The sequence below is a fragment of the Mustela nivalis genome (assembly GCF_964662115.1).
Source record: "Mustela nivalis genome assembly, chromosome: 8".
NCBI classification, from domain to species: domain Eukaryota; kingdom Metazoa; phylum Chordata; class Mammalia; order Carnivora; family Mustelidae; genus Mustela; species Mustela nivalis.
The window spans coordinates 22575626-22600291 of record NC_139027.1 but is presented as its reverse complement, the minus strand read 5'-3'; the positions used below and the strand labels follow the sequence as shown (position 1 = coordinate 22600291).

Here is a 24666-nt window from a genome sequence, read left to right as displayed (position 1 = left end):
ACATCACACTGCATACATCACAAAGTTTTTTGAAGCAACTTTATTAGGGTTTACAGATTAGCTCTAAACTGCTCCTAGATTCTAGACACTTCTTTGAATTCAGTTGTGCCTTGTTAGATTCTTACAGATGTTTGCACCTTCCATTCTCTCTACTGGAAATTTTCTTCCTCTACTTTCCTTCTCCCTAACTACCACTCTTCCTTCACTTTTTAAAGACTTCTAAATAGTATACCTACAATATTTTCTCATGGCTCCTGAAATATCCCTATAATAACTTGCTATTCTTTACTATCTGTTTGTTGTTGTTGTTGTTGTTGTTTTAAGTACCTGAATATATACACTAACAAGACAGGGATCAAATCTATCTTACATATCACTGTTCCTTGAGCATCTAGAACCATGACTAACACATCATATGCACAATAAATATGTATTTACAGAATGACGTGCTGAGAGACATTGCATACATTTCCAAATCCTAGCTGAATTAACAGAGAATTTCACTTGTTGGAATCTAGCTAACATTCTCCCTATGTTCCATCTAACAAAACAGATTAAGTCACATTACAATAAGTACCACTGCAAACTGTTCTGTATATCAAAGCAACACCTATGTCCCATCAGATGAACCCAAGCAGCATTTGCTACTCTTACGACAAGGAATTTTCTTTAGGGACTTGCCTGGTACCTGTGCTCTCATTGTCTCTGGTCACTGTTCTGTCAGAATCACTTTGTATGAAAGACTTTGATCTTAATTGTGTTCCCTAATCCTTGTGAGTAGAGAGAGCTAGACCTGAGCACATGAGAGTGAAGAGCTATATTCACAGTGCTGCCACCACCTACTAGTCTTTCCGTGAGGGCTCAGAGCATATGCCATCGGTATATAAAATTTGATGATAGGGAGACATTGATCCATTGAATGGTATTTCTTACATCCATTTATAAACAGGCGAAGGGATAGAAATAATGCCACAGTCCATCATCATTTTGAAATGTTATTAACCAACTAGGATATCAAACCATACTATAAAGAGTAACAAGAAAAATCTCCATGAGTAGTGCCCATGATGTTTTGAGCAGTGGCAGTGTCCCTGGAATACAGATATGTGCTTTCAAGGTAATTTTGAAGGACAGAACCAATTCAAATACTGACTTGATGTGTGCTTAAAAGTTATCTCATTACTTTACCTCTACCTCGTATAACTAGTTTTCTTCATTCCCTCCCCATTCAACTGCCCTTCTTTCTGTTGGAATTAATTCTACTTCTTCTCAAAATGGAAGAAAGGCATGTTCTCTCCCTTTAATCTGCCAGTCTCTTACAGGGACATAGTTTTCCTCTTTATAACCGTATATCCTAGTAAATTAAATACAATGTTTTAACACCATCTTAAGCTTTGACATGCTTACAGAGCAGAAGCAGGTGCTAAGTTTGACTCATTACAAGATGGATTTGGAAACACCATGGATCAAACCTTGTCCCACAAATCACTGCAACCATACAGCCAGAGAGAAAGTACATAACTTAACGTGCGTGTAGAGGCTCTCTTCCCCAGCACTATCATTATAAAGGCTTTTAGCTGTACCCTATATACATAGTCTAACAAGAAAAAATGTTCCCTCTGAAGATATTTAGATTTCTGTTCCTTCTGTATCCTTTGTCCTAAATGACAAGCAGTGTGTTTGACAAATGCATCTTTCAAATGGGATCTGTTAAACTGAGAGTTATGTCTTCATGTACTTAGGCCAACCTCCACAGAGCCAAGATTTTTCTCATATCCTATTCTTATTTCTCATCCACAGAATCTCCACTTTAGATGGGGTGCTATCAGTAACAATATTCGCCTTTTGTGTAGCATCTCTCTGTGATGAAAAAGGCATTTTCATTATTTACTCTTACCTGAGTAGAGAAGTAGTAACTTCCAGGGAGAAAAAATCCAGAAATTTCCAATGAACCTCAGTTTTCAGGTCTCAGCGCACTCCTAAAAAAAAAAAGCTGTGTTTAATTGATATTTTTGTAAATTGAATCACAGCTTCCTCCTAGAGCCACAAGCAGAGTTACTTGATAATGATAAGAGCTAGCTTTCTTTGAGTTCTTACTTCATGCCCATCACTGTCAAAAATACTTAACATGCATTATCTCATTCCATCCTTATAACAGCCCTTTGGCTAAATGCTATAATTAATCCCCCTTTTTATAAGAGGAATAAGAGGTCTAAGAGGTTAAATAATTTTCCCTTAACCTTTAGGCTAGATTACTTTATATATACATGCCTGAGGAAATGAAGGCACAGTACTTAGCATGTCGTAGAAAACTTGACAAGTGATTGCCATCGTTATGAATAAATTATTTTGGTTTTGGATTTTTTAGGCCACACCTCTTATTCATTTTGAGTTAGTTTATTGTCTTTCCTTTGCATCTTCCACCTTGGAAACCCATTGTCTGTTTCCCCAGTCCATTCCTGCTGAAGACCACTCCCCACCCAGCCCTTACCTGTTCTCCTTCTCTCACACTCCAGCCCAGGCAGCACCACCAGCCCAGTGGGAATGTCTCCTTGCTCTCCTGGGACACAATGGCCCTTTCCCCCACGTGCCTTTTCAAGTCACCACTCTTGCACATCTTTGACTGTCTCCACTTCAGAACTAGAGCATAAGTCCCAATAACCACTTTTCATTTGAAAATGTATTCATGTACCATGTCTAACAAAGGCATAAAAATAAAATACATTTAACAAATCACCCTTGAGTAGAAACTAAAGTTCACTTCCATTGGGGCCAACACAGAAAATCTAGGTCATACAATAGCTACACGGTACCCAGGAGAAACCAGCAGAGGGTCAGGCCCTGCCTGGGTTCTTCACCTTCTGCCTGCCTTCCCTTCCACAAAAGTTTCCACTTGTAGCTGCTTTGCCTCCACCATTTCCATGCAGGAAAGACACCTATGGAAGGAGTGGATGTCACCCCTGCAAACCCCCAAAACCAGTGTCAGCTGCTCCTCTACAAGGTAGGCTGTGTCAACTGTCACAGCAGCTTCTAGAACTCCCTGTACTCTGTCCCATATTCCTTGTACCCACAGCAGCCATGCACTCTGAGGCAGAGTGCTTTACCCCCTCACAACTCTAGGTATCCACTCTGTCCCACACTTCTGGGTAGCTGGGACAGATGTCATCCCCCATTTTCAGGTGAGAAGATGGAGGCACAGAAGTGTTAATCAAGGTACAGGTAGTTCATTAAACATAAAGACTCTTCCTCAGAGCTCCTTCCACCTGCTTCCATCCTCTAGTGTAAAATGGTACCAACCTCCCAAGTCACCCAGATGTTATGTGTGTAACCAGCCAACACTTACTGCCCTACTTGATGCCACACAACAGTCTTACCTGGACAAGCAATGTATTTCAGCCCTCTAGGAATGTCATCTAAGGGGAAGTCTGGTAGGAAACCAAAACCTTTGCATCACAAGGCAGTCAAGGCCAGGAAAGAAGAAAGCACAGAAAGAGAGAAGAGCATGAGGCTCAATCAAGCCACAGCTTCTGGGGCTCCTTACTTGCCAATCGGGCTCCTCTCTGGTAGCCAGTTTGGGGTTCTCCCTCTGCCAGATATGCCCACACTAATGGAAGCAGAGAGAAATGACTGTCCTCCTGGGTAGTTTGCATTTGTTCATTCATTCACTATCAACAGAAGCACATCAAGGACTTGCTCAGGAGTGGCCCCAACAGGCCCCAAAGTCAGAGGAGGGCAGTGGGAAGGGGAAGATCTCAAGGCTCTCTTTCCCAGGCAGCATCTATCCCTCCTGAGTGAGTCTGACTGCCCTGAGTCCATGTACACAGGCAAAACCCAGCACTTCCAGGGCCCTCTTCCGAGTAGGTAAAGAAACAAGATGTTCTCTGCCCCTAGCCAGCTGTGGCAGGTCAAGTGTCCCTTCCTGAAGCTACAGGGGGTGGGGATCACCACATGCTTATTAACATCAACCTGACTCAGTTCTTTGAACCAGGAGAAAATGGTAGGTTCCAGTGTGATTTTAGACCAAACAGGGTGAATAACACTGATAAAACCCAGCAAGCTCAGGGCCCTTCATGGACAACTTGACTTTGCTCTTCTTGCCTTCCCCAGAGAGATGAGAGAAATAACATCCCAGAGCACTAGACCAAACTCTAGTTTGGTCTAGTCCACCTTGCCTCACTCAGGGGTGTCCTTAGTCCTGGAGTGGTATAGGGTATGCATTGTAGATGAAAGGGAAGGGTTCTTCAGAGTCCTGCAGCCAGCCAAGGGCTAACTTTATCTGTCATCCTACCTCCAGGAGGGAGTTAGTCATCAACCCACCTATGTCACATACATGAAGAACACCTAAGTAACTAGGTCTGCGCTACATGAGATGTTAGTTGGGTAACACTACGCAGAGTATCATGAAACCTCCAATCCTCAGGGATACACAAAAAGAAATGTATTTCTCGCCCATGTGAAATCCAAAATAAGTGTGCTAGTTGGAGGGTGGACTTCCATCTTGTCATCCAGGGGCCCAGGCTCCTTCTCCCTGAGGCTCAATCCTTTTCTCCAGTTTTGGAATCCTTTACATTGAGACAGCCAATGGAGAAAGAGCATGGGGGGAATCTCACATAGATTTTTGTGAGTCGTCACTTCAGTTCAGTTTCCATTGGCTAGAATTCGGTCACACGGCTATGCTTACCTACAAGGGATACTGAGGAATGTAGTTTAGCTGTGAGTCCAGAAGAAAAGGAAATGGATTTGATGGGGAGAAAGAGAAAAGATATGTTGTGTCATGGAATATAGCCCCATCTCTACACATCTATCAAAGTGTCACTTGGGAATACCAGTTCCTTATTTAGCTACTCCAAGCACTGATCAGTCTTTTCCTAGAACTTTCATAATTCAAGGATGAAATCAATTCCAGGATCTATCCTAAAGCATTAATATTTCATTTCCAAAATTTTATGATGTAACAAAACCTTTACTTTCTTGCAGAAATCACTCAGAATTTCCCTCATTGAATTTTTCCTTTCTCAAATCAAAACATAAAACAAAAAGTATTTTTGAGAAGGCTTAAAACTAGCAGGATACCATAGGACAACAGTTGAAAAACTTAGCTAACTATTTTTCAAATTCCTTTTTTATTTTATTTTTATTTTTTAAAAATTTTTATTATGTTCAATGATTCATTAGTTGTATATAATACCCAGAACACATCATAAGACATATCCTCCTTAATACCCATCACCTGGCTACTCCATCCCCCCATGCCCCTCTCTTCTGTAACCCTCAGTTTGTTTCCCAGACTCCAGAGTCCCTCATGGTTTGTCTCCCTCCTTAATTTCTTCCCCTTCAGTTTTCCCTCCCTTCCCCTATGGTCCTCCATGCTATTCCTTATGTTCCATGTATGAGTAAAACCATATGATAATTGTCTTTCTCTCTTTCTTTGCTTGACTTATTTCACTTAGCATAACCCCTTCCAGTTCCCTCCAGGTTGATGCATATGGTAGGTATTCATCTTTTCTGATGGCTGAATAATATTCCATTGTATCTATGAACCACATCTTCTTTTCCCATTCATCTGTTGAAAGACAGCTCAGCTCCTTCCACAGTTTGGCTATTGTGGACATTGCTGCTATGAACACTGGTGCTCATGTGCCCCTTCTTTTCACTACATCTGTATCTTTGGGATAAATACCTAGTAGTGCAATTCCTGGGTCATAGGATAACTGTTTTTAATGTCTCGAGGAACCTCCATACTGTTTTCCAGAGTGGCTGTTCCGGGTTGGATTCCCACCAACAGCGTTATAGGGTTCCCCTTTCTCCACATCCTTGCCAACATTTGTTGTTTCCTGCCTTGTTAATTTTTGCCATTCTAACTGGTGTAAGGAGGTGTCTCATTGTGGTTTTGGTTTGTATTTCCCTGATGGCTAGTGATGTTGAACATTTTTTCATGTGACTTTAACCATTTTTATGTCTTCTTTGGAGAAGTGTCTGTTCATGTCTTCTGCCCATTCTTTAACTGGATTATTTGTTTTTTTGGATGTTGAGTTGAGAAGTTCTTTCTAGATCTTGGATATCAGCCCTTTTCTTGTCATTTGCAAATATCTTCTCCCATTCCATGGGTTGCCTCTTAGTTTTGTTGACTATTTCCTTTGCTCTGCAGAAGCTTTTTATCTTGATGAAGTCCCAAAATTTCATTTTTACTTTTTGTTTCCTTTGCCTTGGAAACATGTCTTGAAAGAAATTGCTGTCAGCGATGTCAAAGAGGTTACTGCCTATGTTTTCCGCTAGGATTTTGATGGATTCCTGTCTCACATTGAGGTCTTTCATTCATTTCGAGTTTATCTTTGTGTATGGTATAAGAGAATGGTCTGGTTTCATTCTTCTGCATGTGGATGTCCAATTTTCCCAACACAATTTACTGAAGAGGCTTTTTTTCCTTTGGATATTTTTTCCTGATTTATCAAAGATTAGTTAATCACAGAGTTGAGGGGCCATTTCTGGAGTCTCTGTTCTGTTCCATTGATCTGTGTGTCTGTTTTTGTCCCAATACCGCGCTGTCTTAATGATCACAGTTCTGTAATATAGATTGAAGTCAGGCATCATGATGCTTCCACCTTTAGTTTTCTTTTTCAAAATTCCCCTAGAAATTTGGGGTCTTTTCGGGATCCATACAAATTATAGGATTGTTTGTTCCAGCTCTGTGAAAAGTGCCAATGGTATTTTGATAGGGATTGCATCGAAAGTGTAGATCAAATTCATTTTTTTATAATGCAGAGCCCTGGGCTCTAGTCACAGAGATTCTAACTCAGGAGGTCACAAATGAGGCCAAGGATACATTTTTTTTTTTAAGTTTCTTAAGTGATTTTGATGTTTGACCACATTTGGAAGGCACCAGCATAAAATGTCAGCTTCAGAGATGTCTTGTGGACAAGACAGGGAATTGAGTGACTAGGGAAGGATCGCTGTCACATTGTCAGCAAACATATATTAAGCCCCCATCAAGCACATAGGATCGAAAGGTGTGTGGGACCCAGCCTCTTGCCAGTCACAGGCCTGCACGCTGGGGATGGGGACAAACACGGAGCATACACACTGAGAGGCAAACAGTAACACATGCGGTATTATGCAGAGTCTGACAGCATGGAAAGCGGTCAGATGGCGTGGTGGCCTCCCTGTCAGGGTGGATATCATGGAGAACATAGATTCCTATAAGACGGACCTTGATATATATCTGTATCAATATCAACATCGATATATAGATATATAAATTTAGATCTTCCAGAAGTGGGACAGGGACAAGAGCATTCCAAAGAAGGCCATCAGGGTGAGTGGCGGCTTATAGGCAGGAATGTTTTATGTGGGTTCGTTCAAGAAGAGCCAACTACATTGTGTCAGAGAATCCTTGGGAGAAGGTAAGCATGGATATTGGGCCACATAGTTTGGACTCTGCACTACAGAGGATGGGAAACCAGAGCAAGGAGACTATTGAAAGCTCTGTGAGGGACCAAATGTGAAATGCTCTGAGCCTGGAAGTAGAGCTCAGAAGGAGGGGAGAGGGGCTGGAGGAGAAGAGGCCTCTTCTGTTGCCACCTTCTATGGTGCCATTGGCTCAGGAAAGCCTTGGGCCAACCCTCCTAGAAGAGAGGGAGAGATGTGGCTGGGAGCTCAGCAGCACACTGTGCAGCAAGGCATAGATATATACAAATCAAACATTCATAACTATGAAAAGATCTGGCCCTGTTTCTTTCTCAGAAAATATCCCAGATCACTGGAGCAAGGACTAGATTAGCAATTCTGAGCTTTAAATCCTATTTCTAACACCGATTTACTGTGACGTTTGGGACACGTTGTTGCTTTTGATTGCTAAGTTTCCACAATCAAGAGTGCAAAGCAGTGAGACAGATCCTGCCTGTGAGCCTGGTTTTAAGAAGTAGTCGCTCAAAATGGCAATAAGTGAACCCCTTTAGAATAACAGGATGTTTGGATCTGCTCGAGATTTCCTCGGTGATATCCACAGCTCAATATTCAAGTCAACAGATGCACGTGTTTTTCATAACACTTAGTGCCTCTGAGGATGTAGACCTAAGTTCTCGACCTTTCTCTCCCCAAGCCCAAAGTTTGGAATTTAGGGGGAAACTGGATGCTGATATTTGGAAAAAAGCAGAATCCAGTTCTATGCATGCTGTTCTCTAAGATCTCATCGATGTTCACCACTTCCACTCTCACCTCTGTGCAGGTGACACAGGGTCCTTATCTCACCTGAGTCTCATACCTGGGTTTCTGGCTGCCTGATTGGCATCCTTCCCATGCTTTCAATATGCCCCCAACACCCCGCTTCTATGTGATTCTTCTGTCCATAGCCCTACCATTATCCTAGACATTCAGTTCTTCAGAATCTTTCTTGACTTCTCTCTCACTGCCCAGATTCAATGTTTTCCCAGGTTGTACAATCTAGCTCTATGGGGGCAGAGCTAAAAAGATGTATGGAAATCTCCTAGTCACTGAATAATATGAGTCACCTATCATCTGAATTCCTCAAGGTCAAGGTCGATGTCTATACTCCCAGCTGCAGACACAGTGCATGAACACAGAGTAGGAGCTCTAATAGTCTTTACCCAAAGGCAGAAGGGGAGATACAGAACTTACAACACTGCTGAGGAGGCACAGATTTCTAATAAAAATATAAAACAGGAACAATGAACTAGAAACTAGAATGCTAAAGGAAAGCTTCCGTTCTTAAAAATAGATTTATCTACATCACAGAGTTGTGTGTGTGTTTTCAAACCAAGATGTTGCCTAACAAATTTCTGTGACTTGCCCAGGGTCCTACCAAGTATGTAGCCCAGTCCTCACTCCACTCTACCTTTTGAAACCCAGCCCTCAACAAGCAGAGAAAGCTGCTAATTCACCCTCATAAAGATATTTCTGTCAGTCAGGAAAGAAGGGAACCAGCAACCACCCTTTTCCTGGGTCTTCTCACCATGAACAGTGCCTCTGTCTCTGGCATCCTCTCAGCCCTCAAAGCCATAATCCCACACAGCAGCAAAGAGTAGAGGAAGAGACCAGGGTTGGAAATGTCTTTGTGTCCTGAGAAAGGTACAGTAGATGTCTCAGTCTCTTGAGCAGAATGGATGCAGGTGTCGTCTAGCTCTGGATGGCCTTCCAAAGGACCCCAGTTGTTCCAAGGGATCCCTGGGCCAAGGGCATGACTCCTCCTTCCTCAGGGCACCTGACAGTTTGGAGCCTGCTGAGCAGGTGTATCTGTGCACAGAACCACCCCTCCCCCCCCGCCAATCCCCGCCAGGTCAGGGCTCCGAGAAGCAAGATCTGCCCTTCTCCTTCTCCTTCAAATTTAGGGCCCAGGGAGAGCTCCATGTGCACGATGCAGAATGAGAAAATGAAAGCGCAAAGTGGGAACTTGCCAGAGTAGAGCATCTTCCCGCCCTGCAGTCTGGTGGAACACCCTCGTGGGAGGCCTTGCTGACTGGTGGCATGCCAGGGCAAACGTGGGAACCAGGACCATTAGTCACACACAGCCAGTGCCTGGAAGCCTGGGACTGAGATTGTTGAAGAGTGGGAGTGATTTTCTCTGCTTGCTAAGCTTGGCTAAAAAACTCATTTTCTCCCCTCTTCCACCCCATAGGGCTCCCTCACAAAAGCCAGTTCATTGTGAAAGATCTCTATGGCCTTTGGCAACCTGGGAATCACTCTGTAGTGACTCCCTTTCACTGCTGTGGGGATCATGATCCCCGGAAGGGAAACCAAGTCAGAGGATGGTAAATTCCTTCTGAGAGTTAGGGCTGAGCAGGAAGAGAGGGTGCTTTCAGCCACTGAGCCTGGCCGTTAATGTCCAGACCCACTTTCCTATCTCAGAGCTGACTTCCAGAGTCAGGCCAGGCACCCATGTCCAGTGCGGGTCATGGTGATCTGAGCCAGGCTGGTCCCGGCAACCCAAAGCCGGCCGTCAGCCGCTCCTCTTCGACCGGTATCCGAAGTCAGTTATGCAGATAATAGGATGGATGCTGCAGGGCCTTCTCATCACATACATTATTCTAATAGAAATGCATAACGCGACCCGAGCTCTGTGACAGTCCATTTTAGAAGACTTTTGCCGAGCAAATCAAGTGCTCAGGGAGAAATTGGAGAAAGCATTTTTCCTCAGCAGTATCTGCCAGCTCGATCCTAAGCAGCCAGAGCCCAGACAAGCCCCAGCTGCGAAAAGGGTTGCGGAACACTGCCCCCCCCCCCCTCCAAGCCCACTAAATGGTCCAGAGGAATCTGAGATGTGGTGCCCATCCGTTAAATAAATGCCTTTTACCCAGGCGGGCCATTCTTTCTTGCTCTCTCTCTCTAAAGCCTTGCTATTCCCCCAGTCCACATTCAGACACACACCTTTTTGTCAGCTACTTAAAATCATTAAGTGAACTTAATTAGGTTTGTCCATCCCCAAGGCTGCCACGGTGGCAAATAAGGCATTATATTCACTGTCCATTAGCAGTCTGTTGCCTGAACGAGACTGTGCCTTTTTGGAGCGGTGCATGAGCCATGTCAGCATTTCCGATGCAGAGATCTGCCCGGTGAGCCTGGGAGACAATCAGTTTCAAGGCTGTCCCCTCCATACCTGGCCCACTGCCCCAGTGGCCACCTCCCTTAACCACCCCCCACCCCGGGACCAGTTTTCAACAGGCCTCTCTCTAAAGCCGAGCAAGAACAGAGTCGAGGGGTACGTTCTTTGTGCGAAGACAGGCTCCAACCGAGATCTCAAGCCAAGTCTGTTTTATCAACAAGTTCCAAACCCCACCAGCTGGAAAAAAAGAAAAACAACAATAATCCATGCAATCAAAAGTGTCTTATTTGGAAAAACTGAAAGAGCTGAGCAGGTGTAAACTATTGAGGGGCAGGGAGTGGAATCAACTGCTAAAGGCTAGAAAGAGCTCAGCTGCCTTGTTCTTAAATAGCACGGAGTAGCGAGGGAGCTGGAGGAGACCCAGAGAGCTTGCTCCTCCCTTCTCCTTGACCAGGCTGCCCAGAGAAGGAGGGCTAGGTTCTCCTAGCCATGAGGGCTCAGCTTTCTTTCTCCACACAGGGCTAAGGCTTCAGGATAAAGAGCGCTGGAGTAACCAAACATTTGTTAAAACCACCTGATACTCCTAATCCTGGAAATAATGCAGCATGGACCTTGCCTTTCCTTAGACTCAGGGAAGTCCATCTGCTGCATGCTAGAACATTCCCTCAACCCTAGAGCAATCTAACTGGTGCATGCTAGAATGTTCCCTCAATCCTAGAGCAGTCTAACTGGTGCATGCTAGAACTTTCCCTCCATCCTAGAGAGTCTAACTGGTGCATGCTAGAACTTTCCCTCCATCCTAGAGAGTCTAACTGGTGCATGCTAGAACTTTCCCTTAATCCTAGAGAGTCTAACTGATGCATGCTAGAACTTTCCCTCCTCCTGGAGCAGTATAACTGGTGCATGCTAGAACTTTCCCTTCATCCTAGAGCAGTCTAACTGGTGCATGCTAGAACTTTCCCTCAATCCCAAACCACTCCACCTAGTATATACCTAGTATAGACAAGACCCAAGGCCACAGCTGACCTGGAGAGTGACTTGGTATCTGCACTTTTGGGGGAAAGCAATAGGAAAAACTGGTTGCATCAGAAAGACTAAGAACCTTAAGGAAATCTCACTCATCCTCAGCAGGGAGGGGAGAGAAGCAGAGCCAAGAGAATCTCTTCTTCCCCTGAGGTTCAGCTGAAGACACTCAACCAGGTACCATCCAACACAGAGAATCCCAAATCTCCTGAATCTGGGTGGCCCTGATGGCCACCGGCCTCTTGCCTGGTGCCCCGAAGAACAGAAACTCCCAGATGGGTCCTGCTGTCCCCTCCCTGCCCCTGAACCTGCCACTGCCAGAGACTATTCCCAGAATGCCTCTGCTCCATACCTGCTGTCCCCACACCCCAGCGTGACCCACCTTCGTCCCTCCCCCTCCGACCCCCTTCCTGCAGCCTCTGGAGACTGGGGCACTTGGGGCAGGGTCGGCAGGGTGGCCTTGTGGGTGGAGGGAGGCCTCGTTGCATGTTTACATCTGACTCGACATCTGATTGAGTCTTCCCTGATTGTTAGGAGTGTTCCTGACTCCGACTATGTGCAATTCCCTATGTCAATCAAACTCTTTTAAACAGCAGCTGCCACTGCTGTTGCCTTGCAGAGCACTTTAGAAACTCTTCTATTTAGAGACCATTCCAGCCCAGCCTGCACCATGCCATCCATGCTAAGAGGCCCAGTGGCGGGTGGAGAACCTTGCAGCCCTAAACTCTCAGTAATGAAGAAGGAGAGCAGAGGGAAAGGAGGGAAAGCAGGCGAGAGAGGGGAGCTGTGTATCTCCCAGAAAGGGCCCAGTTCGGGCAAAACAGGGGTTTTGTCCCTCTCCCCCGTGCTCAGCAGGTGCATACAGGTAATTCACTCGCTCTGGCAGCCCAGGCCGCCTGGAAGGGACACCCAGGATGCTCAGCACCTGGCCCGGCCCCTCAGCCTGTGGATGACAGATGAGGAGCTGGTGACCCGGAGTGGAGAAATGGGAAAGGTGGGCCGTGGGGCCTTCCCCACCGCTCTTCCACCCAGGGATGTGATTCTTTTTGTCGCCATCCCCGAGGGGCTCTGTGCACCTGTTCTCTTGCGGTCTGCAAGCAGCCTCTCTCCTCACCCTGACAGCTTCTGTAAACAGAACAAGACCACAGTGTCCCAGCCCCTGTTTGGCCCCTCAGAATGCCAGGCCTGGGTTTGTCCGGGCTGACCCGGGCTGGAGCTGGGGACTTATCCACGGGCCGCGTCCCCTGGGGAAATCTAAGGAAACTGTGACCTCACTGCAGCTCATGGAGAAGTCTGAGGCTGTGTGTACTCACTGGCCGCTCACCGCATCCTTCCGCACCCCTCACACGTGAACCACAGGGGCCCGGCCGTGTGCTGAGCCGTTCCTCACTCTGGTTCCTCCGCTGCAGGTGCTCTCCCCTCACTGTTCCTCGCCCCACATCCACGCCTCCCAGTCCTCGCCTTCCTTTGAAACCCACTTCAAGGCTGCCTTCTCTGTGAGCAAACCTAAGTAGGTTTACTATTAATCCAGGCTGCTCTGTGTTGGTTACAAACACTCCCAGGGATCAGAGCCAAATTATTTAATATTCAACAATGGGTCAGGCACCACACAGAGCAACCCCAGTGGAGACTGACATTGGCTAAGATGCCAGATCCTTGAGGAACCGCTCCCCCTCCCCCCCCCCCCCCCGCCACCGCTACACTGTGCCGGGGGTTAACCTCTCTGTTGCTAAATAATGAGAAAAACAGGGGGTACCCAGGAAGAAGCCAGGCTGCCTGAGGCAACAAGCAGGGGACACTTGGGGGACAGTGGCTGTTATCAGTTGGCACAAAGCTATTTTAGTAATGACTTCGGCTCCCTCAGGGAGCACCTGCTGAATATCAAGCTACCCATTCCTGCCCGCCCTCCCCACCCAGTAAGTGAAAGAGGTCTCCGAGGAGTTTCCGAGCCGTTTCAGGGAGCCCCGCACCAAGCCCCAAACTCCAGAACGGATTAACCTATGGAACAATCCCTCAGACAGGGAAGTAGAGGACAGCTCCCTTCTCACAACTGCTTGCCATGAAGGAAGACTGACCAAAAGGGCAGCTGTGAGCCCCTCATGGGCACACGGCCGCCAGACGCTGAGTCCTGCCAGGTGACCGACCCACGCCGTTCCTCACCCAGGGTCCTCTTACCACACCTACAGGTTCTGGCTGCAGATGGTTGCTTGGTGGGGACAAGGATCTAGAGCTACTGTGGCTTTTGACAATATCTCCATCAGCCTGGACTGCTACCTCACCAGTGAGTTCCCCCTGTCCCTGTCACTTGTCCCCAACCCAAGACGACCCACGGCCACACTCTCCCTCCTTAACCTGAGCCCACCCACCTCCCCCACCTCCCCTGGGCATATTTCTCTCTCTCTCCCTTAAACCGAGCCTCACTTAACTCAGCCCGTGGGGTCTTCTCTTCTCTAGTCAGTGGGGAGGACAAGATGCCACAGAATACGGCACCCAAATCAAGAAATCTGTTTGAGAGAAACCCAAGCAAGGAGCCGAAAGCCTGGGAAAATACAAGAGAGACTCCCATCTTTGACCCCACAGGTAAGGGTTTGACTTACAAACTTGAGCGAGGTCGTTTTGTTATTGTTGTTGTTGTTGTTGTTGCAAAAGGCAGAAGAAAGATACAGGCTGTGATGGCAGTAGGGAGCTGTGTTTAAAGAATAAAAGAGTCAACCGCTAAAAGGACCATCACCTACACCCTGGCTGTGTGGCTGTAAAAGAAGGTCATTAGGGTCTCTAATTTTCTGGCCGAATGGATCATCTGGAAGTTGAGCGAACTTCTCCTCTGTGCCTAGGGAGGACCCAGGAACAGACACTGGAGTACCAAGCCGATCTCCTTTCCTCAAACTCCGTCCCTTGAAATCACTCCCCCTTTACAGAGCAAAGCAAACCTTACACCAGATTTCTTCTCTTCCTAAAGAGTGTTGGGTCCACTGTGCAAAGCCGGGCTAGCCCATCACAGGTAAAGGCCCAAAATCTTCAGATTCAACACGATTCCCCAAAGCTTGGCTGCCTTCCAAAGCTGTCTGATTCAGCATCTTCTGGGCTGAAGGACTTCCCATGGGGGCTTCAAACACAGTCTTCTTCAGCTCTGGCTCTAAACCATGGTGTGACTTCTCAGCTATTCTTCGTACCAGGAGGAAATCTCTTAGAATCGGTTTCCAAAGCCAGTATGATGTTCCTGAGCAGATGCTAGATCTGTGAGCCTCGCCCCAGAGAAGCTGGGGCCTGACACTAGCAGGTCAAGGGGTTCCCCCAGGTGGTCTGGGTGCCTGGGTATGGGAGTGAGATGAGTAATCTGGAGAAGCATGTGCACAGCACTGTCCACCCACACCCTTTTTCCTATAAAAGATCACTTTATTAAAACCACAATAGATAAATGATAAATTTCTGCTTATAATGTGAAATCCTTGTTTAGTGCAAAGTACAAAGGAAAAAAAAAAACACGTGGAGACTTACACCTTCATACTGAATTCATTGACTCTCAACTTATTTCATAAATATCAGCTTTGGTTTATCTTCAAAGAAAGAAACCCCTTCCTTTCTCTGGTTGAAAAGCCACCCCAGGTGTAGCTCTCTCTGTCCCGGATTCCTGCCTGATCGAGCGGCCGGACCAGGGGGTAAGTGTTCGTTGCTTTTCCCCCTCACCTCTCCCCTCTCCTCCCTTCATCTTTAACTAAAACCTCAGAACACCCTTTCATTTGTCCACGTGAAAGGGAACCTGCTGCCTCTATTTCCCTACTCTGCCCCGTTGTTCATGAAAACGGCCAAGGTGAGGCAAGCGACCTTCTGTCCATCGTCCGCTGCCCCACCACCCCACCCCGGGGACAGACCTCCAGGACTCCCTGGGTCCTGGTCAGTGACTGCCTCCCTGCAGTGCATTCAGGACAGGTTCAGCAAACCTCGTGGCAGACCCTGGCCCCACCTTGCCACCAGCACTGATTACATAGCAGGGGCTCTGGGAACACCTGTGGATTGACGGGGAGTCAGAGGGTGGGGGGAGGCCTGAGGCTTGAGCTCAGTTCTCGGATTTTAGCAGCCAGCACTTAGCAGCCTGACTCCCGGTTTATTGCCATATGACTCCCACTGTCCCTAAAAGGCTCATCGATGAGGGTCTGCCCAGTGGCCAATCAGACTAACAAAATCATGAGGCAACTGGAAAGCGGCCATGCTCCCCACCACCTCCAAATAGAAGGAGCAGCAAGTGGCTGCCCGAGAGTCCGGAGCTTCCTCTGCTGCCCAACCCAGCCTCAGAGCAGGGGTCAGGGGTTTTGGGGGCGGTGATCAGCATTCCATCTCCAGACTCCCTTCTGCAATGATCCCACCTCCAAGGGAAGAGGACGCTGAGGCAAATTCAACCCCCAGCAGCCTCAGTGGGTTCCTTGGAAAGGCTTTAGAAAACTGAATACAGAGGCCGTGTTTTCCCAGGAACCCACTCTTGCGCTGGGGAGCTCAAGGGGAGGGAGAAACTGAGGTAGGCTCCCAGCTGACAGATGTCCCAGCCCCAGCACCCCCTGATTCATCAGGAAAGGCAGGAGCAGGGTCACCCTTCCCCACCCCCACAGGACAAGCCCATCACGCCCCCTGGGTGCCACTCATGGTCAGGGAGATCAGGCCACCCTGGGTCCATGCCGTGGCCCTCCCTCATCTAGCTTTCATCTAGAACTACAAACGGTTCCTGTACACTTCCTCTGTGGCCAGTTACGTGCTCAGAGATGCTGAGCGGAGCAAGACTCAGGTCAGGGGGTCAAAGAACTCCAGTCTACAAGAGAGCACGGATAGACGGGGAGGAGTTGCCTGTGAGCCGGCAGGTGACGGCCTGCGAGGTGAAGCTGGGCCCAGCTCTGAGCTTCTGCCTCTAAAGAAGAAGGGGCGGGGGGGGGGGGGCTGCAGTGTGAGGGGAGGGGAAGGGAAGGAGCTATCAGGAGCCCATCTGCCTGCTTGACACCGGGCCGGGTGTTTCATACACCAACCCATCTCGACTTCACTCTGGCCAGGGAGAGTGGTTGTCATTACCACTGTGGGATGAGAAGATGGTTGAGAGGGATGAGTCCCCCAGTGGGTAGGGAATGGAGCCAGGATGTGACCCTGAAGTCTACAATCTTTCAGCCAACTAAGCCACTCCAGGTAGCCAAGTCTAGAGAGTAACACTGAACATGGGGAAGAGCAGGAGAGCTTCCCAGACAAAAGGCCCAGCCTGTCCAGGAAACACATCAGTTCCCAGCCTTCCAGCCAAGGATGGGGGAGACCAGATAACAAGATGTCCTTGCCAACGTTCAGTTTCTGCGGCGCTGGGCCAAGGGCAGCTGGTGGCATTTCCACTCTCCTCCTGGCAAGCGTTAGAGCACCTCCTAAAAACAAAAAGGTTACACAGGGGCTTTTAAAAACAGTCACTCACAACACACCCAGGTCTCCCTAAACACTCTGCACATCCCCTGAGTCAGGCCTGCGATGAGGTCCTGACCTCCATCCAGCCCTAGGGGTTCCTTCACCCCGAAGCCCACAGGGCAGAGCTGAGCGCCTGGAGCTTCTAGGCAGGGGAAAGCCTGTCCAGGTGCTTCGTGGAGCTTTCTCGGAAGCCTGAGTCACTTTAGCTAATCAGATGAAGAAACTGAGAGAGAAAACGGGGCAAGTATTAAGTCTGGGAAAATTACATTTGTCAGCTTTGCACATACAATTATGTTAACCAAATGCTTGGGATAATGCAATCACAGGGCTGCAGAGCTCTCTCTCTCTCTCTCTGTCTCTCTCTCAGCAGTAATGAATGTGCAGGCAGGCTCTGTCACCAGAAAAGGACAGACAGGACCCTCAAGGCCCATGACCCTGCCTCAGCTTCCTTACCCCTCTCCTGTGAGCTCACGTGTTATATAGGGAGAGCAGAAAACTTACATGAGAACCAGCCCAAACCTTGGGTCCAACCCACAAGTATTAGTAGCTCACGGAGCCCTGGCATCAAACTACACTCTCGCCTCTGAGTTGGTTAGTGATGGTTGGTTTACTGCCTTCTGAGTTCTCATCTCTTGCCAAAGAGCAAGGGGACAATTAAAACTACATAGGACCATGGAAAGAGCACTGGACCAGGAGTCAGCAGGTCTGTGCCCAGCCTTGGCAGGCCTGCACTAGCAGGCTGTGGTCCTGGGGAGGGTCCTGCCCCCGCACAACCTTCTCTCTCCTCATCTAACAGCTGGGGCGTGTCAGTAAGGCCCCCAAGTAGCAGAGCTAGAGGAGAGCCGCTAATGCTAAGGCAAAGGCAAGAAAACTGCTTCTTTTAATAGTCCAGGTTTAAAGTAGACATCTCCAGGTCCCTCCCCATCACCAGCCCCACGGTTTTAAGAGCTGAAGGGATAGGGTGTAAGGGAGCCAGAGCTTCCTTGGTCCATCTCTCTAATGAACCCATGGCATTGTTCATGTGCCCAGAAGAAAGGGTGGCAGACTGTCCATTTCCACACACGCTCCTACGGTTCAAGAACAGATGCCAATTTCAATGAGAAAGTTTTATGTGTTTCATATAAATTGATTGAGTCTATTTCTGCTAAATGCATTATCCATTCACCACAGAACAACTATTAGAGTTAATAGAATTTGTAGTGAGAGCCATTATGGTCCACGCGTGCCCTTCTGGGGATGACAGCATTGTTGCAAGGCGGGCTTGCCAGGGCCCGGCCCCCTCGCTCAGAACCTGTCTTCTCGTTTCCACCAGAACCTTCTGCGTTCACGCGCTGCAGGCCGGGTCTAGCTCACTGTGGTGGCATGCCCACATAGTGGGGAGTTGCAGAGTTCCTGACCAAATAAATGTACTGTAATCCAGCCCCAAACAAATCATAGCATCCTGTGGGCACTGCTCATAGCTCCCTACAAGCAGCAGGGAGCTGGGGTCACTGCTTTTGCCTTAGCTCCTTACTGTGGGCCAGTTTGGGAGGCAGGAGGGGAGGACAGGAAACAAGTAAGAAGAGAAGCCCCGGGGAGCCCCACTCACCCCCTACAGTGGGGAGGGAGTAGGGGGGCGGGGTGGAGGGAACAACTCCATTCAGATGCTCGTCTCCATTGCATCATTAACAGCCTTCCCCAGGGATGCCCAGTGACAGAATCTGGGACTTCCTGAGGGCAGCAGGGACCCAGAGCCACCCCAGGCTTTCTCCCGCTGTGGCCTCACACCATCTGCTTCCGGTCACCTTGCCAGGGGAGGGAGGACCCAGAGTGCTGCTCCTTCAAAATCAAGCTTCCTGGTCCACAAGGACCTGTGGAATCTGAATGGCTAGGAAGAGGAGGTCACACTCTGCGTTTTTAACAAACTCTCAAGGAAAGCCTGATTTGAAGTAAAGCGTCACAACCCCAAAGGGCAGCCTGACCTCTTGAACACAGATGAGGAGGGGCCTAGGCCTGGGGAAGGGGAGGGGCTTCCTCGGAGTCACATGGCATACTTTTACGTCTTTCTCTCTCAGACAGCAAAGCATTTTGTCGTGTCCTCTTTTCACACCTGAAAACCACCAGTCACTGGGCGGGGCTGGGTGTCAGCAACTCTCCTGGGCTCTTCATACGTGTTATCTCGTTAGTTGGGACTCTAATACAATCCCCCTTGTACAGATGAGGAAACAGGCCCACAGGGGGTGAGTAAACTTGCCTTAAGTTATACAACTTGTGTAAAAGGCTAAAAAAAACATGGTGCTTTTTAAAATCATGTAGAGAAATTAAGTTTTCTAAGCCAGGTAACATTTGGAATCCCATTTTTTAAAAATTTTTTATTTTTTTAAGGTTTTATTTATTTGTTTGAGAGAAAGAGAGAGAGAGCATGAGCCGGGGAGCAGCAGGCAGAGGGAGAGGAAGGGCAGGCTCCCCACTGAGCAAGGAGTCCAATGTGGGACTCGCTCCCAGGACCCTGAGATGGTGACCTGAGGAGAAGGCAGAAGCTCAACTGACTGAACCACCCAGGTGCCCCGAGTTGTGATAAATCTTAAAGGAATTCTACCATTGACTAGTATTCTAGAGGAATCTCTTCTCTGAAAAAAAAAAACCCTCTGTGCCTAAAGATTTGCTTAGAGCGCATCTGCCTCTTCACCCATCCTCCAAACGGCACCCTAGTCGCATGATGTCCCCCCACACACTTAAGAAAGCTGATAATGGCAGCTAAATGGCTGCCCTGGCCCTCTGTGCACCCCAGTTCTCACTGGTGCACATGGGACACACTTTTGTCAGCACCCATTCGCCTGAGGGGAGCAGTTCCTTAGGACTTGGGCAGGCATGGGCTGTAGATAGAATCCTGGGGACTAGTTTGGGTGGCTGGCCATTTTCCTCTCAGCTGGCCTTTCTTTTTTTTTTTTTTAATTTATTTTTTATTTATTTTCAGCATAACAGTATTAATTATTTTTGCACCACACCCAGTGCTCCATGCAATCCATGCCCTCTATAATACCCACCACCTGGTACCCCGACCTCCCACCCCCCCACCCCTTCAAAACCCTTAGATTGTTTTTCAGAGTCCATGGTCTCTCATGGTTCACCGCCCCTTCCAATTTCCCCCAACTCCCTTCTCCTCTCTATCTCCCCATGTCCTCCATGCTATTTGTTATGCTCCACAAATAAGTGAATCCATATGATAATTGACTCTCTCTGCTTGACTTATTTCACTCAGCATAATCTCTTCCAGTCCCGTCCATGTTGCTACAAAAGTTGGGTATTCATCCTTTCTGATGGAGGCATAATACTCCATAGTGTATATGGGACATATCTTCCTTATCCATTTGTCTGTTGAAGGGCATCTTGGTTCTTTCCACAGTTTGGCGACCGTGGCCGTTGCTGCTATAAACATTGGGGTACAGATTGCCCTTCTTTTCATGACATCTGTATCTTTGGGATAAATACCCAGTAGTGCAATGGCAGGGTCATAAGGAAGTTCTATTTTTAATTTCTTGAGGAATCTCCACACTGTTCTCCAAAGAGGTTGACCCCCTTCCACTGTTGGTGGGAATGCAAGTTGGTGCAGCCTCTTTGGAGCTGGCCTGCTTTTTAACCAAGTGTTGTGGATTATCACCTACTAATAGCAAGGGAACTCGTGAGCACTAGTGAAGCACCAGCCTTAACAAGGCTCGTGGGCCCCAGTCCCGGCGGCAGGTTCAGTGCCCGCCGATTACCATGTCACTCTTCATTTGAGAGTGGCTCCCTTCCCTGGGAGCTAAAGCACCTGGGCTCCCAGAAGAGATGCGGCGTGGAACTAATTCCTGATGCATGGGCCTCACGACTGCCCTTCAAGAGTCTCTTCCAGTGCAAGAGGTTGTGTGTGTTGCAGACCCCGTCAGCACCCCCAAGATGTGGCCTGCTTGGTTGTCAAGGGAGAGAGATCCCCACGGGGATCTGGGGACAGCTCAGGTGGGAAGGGAGGGCTGAGCTGGAGGTTTGCTCGCCCCACTCCCCCCACCCCGAGGGACCCCCCACCAGCAACAGCTTCCGGGCCAATAGTTCACAGGCTGCCCCCTTGGATCTGTACCCCAGTTACTAAGCACATTCAGCTTCTTTCCTTTGGTCCTTACAGTGCCCCAGGCTCCCCGAGGATAGACATCACTAACAGAAAGCGGGATGGCATGGCTGTTTGTTTGTTTGTTGAAATATAGTTGACACACAACATTACATTAGTTTCAGGCGTACAACACAGTGAGTCAGCAAATCTATAGTTACGCTATGCCCCACCCCCACCCCCCCAGTGTAGACCCCACCTGGCACCACACAACACTATTGCGATACCATTGACCAGACTCCCTGCGCTGTATCCTGTGACATCCCTGTGACTTACTCAGTCCCTGACCAGAAGCCCGAACCTCCCACGCCGCTTCACCCATCCTGTGTCTGGCGTACTTTTCAAGAGCACAGACTCCCTGGGTTCACGTCCCAACTACGCCATTTACTTTAAGCTACTTCCTCCTCCTTTTTGTGCCTTTGCTTCCCCATGTCGAAAATAAAATTACAAATAATATAAAATAAAATAAAGTGAAATGAAATGGTGCTTTTCTCATTAGTGCTTCTATTTCATAGGCTCGATGACAGGATTAGGGGAGTGCATGCCTGTCCCAGTCAGAAAGAGCAGGACATGAAGTGAGCTGTCTCAGCCATGGCTGTTTCCTCATTTCAGAAGTGAGGAGACAGAATCAGAAAGGTTCTGTGGCTTGTCCCCCCCCCCCACCCCAGCCAAGTGCAGAGCCAGGCTCCAGACTCAAGCTGGCAACCTCCGGAGTCTTCCCTCTCTAACCCCATGCCCGCTGGGAGGAATCCCAAATACCACCCAGCTGCTGAAAAGGGAAAAGCTCTTGCTGCATCCAGATCGACTGGCTTTCTCTTTCCAACTCAGGAAATTCAGCTCAGCATTCAACACAGAAAACATTGCTGCTTTCTAGTCAATGTGATCTTAGAATTCCCAGAATCCCCCAAAAAAATCATGTAGGGCTGAGTTTCAATTCACCAAGCTTTACAAGCATGTACAGTATGCATGCTCTGTGCCAAGCCAGGTGCTGGGTGCCCCGGGGCCTGCTGCTGGGAGGGGACCAAAGCGCTGCTCTTGAAAAATGCACTACCCAGAGCCGGGTCCACAGAAGCCTGAGATGAAACCCCTGCTCTCTTAGCACGAGGGAGATCCTGGCTCCCTTTCCAGTTTATAATTCAGATCGCATCTAGAATTCAGACGGGTCTTCCCACTCTATGGCTCTGATTTTACCCTGTGCTGGATGGTGAGGAGGTCTTCATCCAAGATCAGCGCATTGCGAATTCTACCGAACGGAGCATCCTCTTTGAAAAGAATTCTAGGGTCCTTTGAGAAAGGAAGGATACTATGCTGTTACAACAGAACTTCCCAGCCCTGGGCCCCACTGGCCAAACAGCATGGCATTATCCAGCTCCGATGGCCTCAAAAACACCTCATGAACCCCCAGTTTAATGCTGTGTGGTGGTTGGAATCATGGCCAAGCTGCAGATAAAATGGCTTAACACCAGGGCATGGCTCCTGTTAGCAGAAGACAGGTCCACTGCCTTTCTCTCCTCCGGATGGCCTAAAAAAACATGTTGCTTTTACCCGTTTGTTCCAGGGAAAGGTTGTATAAGTGGGAGACAACAAATGATCCGGGAACTCTGGTCTCAGCACAGCTTGATTAAGATCATTTAGCTCCAAGACCAGCAGAATACAAAAGGCCCCTCCATCAGCGCAAATACATTAAGCACTTGTTTTGGGGAAAGATCATTTTTAATTATCGCCCTACTCCCAGACTTGCTGGATCAGCCTGCAGAGCAAACCTGCATACCTTGGAGCCTATTCAGTTTTCTGCTTGCTGCAGCAAAGCTTCAGTGGTCCTGGACAGAGAGATGTTTTGTTCTATTCTGTTCTGTTCTGTTTTAATTCATCTGAGCCCAGAGCTGGACAGAGAAGCTAAGAGGAGAAAGGGTGAAATACTAACTCTAGATCATATAAAGGGATGCCCCCTCCTCCACTTGCTCCTCCACTGGCAAGAGGAAAAGGAACAAGAGGTGGAATCACCCCAACCATCACTGAATCAAGAAAGAGAGAGAAGACGCCCGGAAGAATGCAGCCTAGCCAGGGTCCTCCACACTCGGTGCTTACACAGAAGATGGGGAGTTTTGGAGGTGGCTAGAGAGTGATCTAGTGCTTTATAACAAATTACCATAAATGCAGTAGCTTAAAACAACACACATCTGTTCTATTCCTCTCTGTGGGTCAGGAAATTAAGCACAGTTCATCTGGGTTTTCTGCTTTATCGTTTCTCATACAGTTGCAATCAAGGTGTTAGCTAGGGCAGGGTCTTATCTGAAAGCTCAAGCGGGGAAGATGTCCCTCCCAAGTTCACTCGATTGTTGGCAGTCCTTGAGAAGCCTAGGAAGAGAGGAGGAGGAGGGAAAGGGAGAAGGACAAAGAGAGAGTCTGCAAGCAAGATGGAAGTTACAATCTTATGTAATGTAATCATGAAAATGACATCCCATCCCCTTTACCATATTCTGTTGCTCAGAAGCAATGCACGGGTCTCACCCATACTCAAAGGACGGAGACTAAGCAAGGTGTGACTACTAGGACACAGAGATCACTAGAGACCATCTTAGAACCTCCTGCAATGGGCTTTTGGGTGCCAGAGATCACCTGATTACTGGGAAACTTTGAGAAATTGTGCAGACTCAAGCCTATCCAACACTTAAATATTCAGAAAACACCCCATGAGTGCCAGTCCCTAGCAAGATGATAAATGGGTTGGTCAAGAATCCTGGAGACTACATTATATGTTAATAAAATGCTAGAGGCAAGTTATTAAAACAAACAAACAAACAAACAAACAGAAAGAATCCTGGAGACTAAGGCTCTAGCTTTGCAATTTCAGTAGAATCAAACATTCTGGACCCCAGTTTTTTCCTTTGTGTGTAAAGCAGGGAGAACAGTTACCTGCCACACTTCTTTCTCAGATCTGGCTATTGTAGTGAGGAGGCATGTATCTCTAGCAGGCATGGAAGGGTACAAAAGAATATGCTAATATAAAACATTCTTATGATATTGTTATTAACATTATTATTAAAATATATCATGGAAAACATTGGGCCGGCTCACTCATCCCTCCATATGTTGTCCTCTCTAAATTTTCAGTGTATTTATAATCTTCCTCCTCCCCAAACTATGAGCTGTGCACCTTTTTTTATACATACTTTTTTTATACTGTGTGTTCTGACTATATTTTTCCTGAATTTTTTTGCAAAAGTTTCAAGCAAATCCCAGCTCTGTACTTTTAAAGCTAAAAAGGGTGGAGAGGTAGTATTTTGCGCTTTGGGTCCTTTTGTACAATCAGTTCAGTTCATCTTCAATTAAGCCCTCGAACTGCATTTGGGGGAAATACATGACTTTTGTGGGGCTACAGAGGATTGCCCCAAAAAGACCCGCTCACTGATCTAAGTTGAAAGAGGAATTTTAGTCTTTTAAAGCTCGTCAAAATCTCCATCAGATGAGGACTCCAGGACTTCCTCCAGGAGCAGGTTTTTAATCAAATCCCGAAAGATTGGATCTGAGAGGCCTGATT

General features: G+C 47.7%; 1 protein-coding gene across 1 annotated transcript in view; it reads left to right on the top strand.

Annotated features, from left to right (window-relative positions):
* ALK (ALK receptor tyrosine kinase) overlaps nt 1-24666 on the top strand; it is a 679199-nt gene that overhangs the window by 590795 nt on the left and 63738 nt on the right. The window contains exons 10-11 of the mRNA XM_082744992.1: nt 13765-13859; nt 14033-14158. Of these exons, the coding sequence (XP_082601118.1) occupies nt 13765-13859; nt 14033-14158 (221 nt within the window). The remainder of the gene's footprint in view (nt 1-13764; nt 13860-14032; nt 14159-24666) is intronic.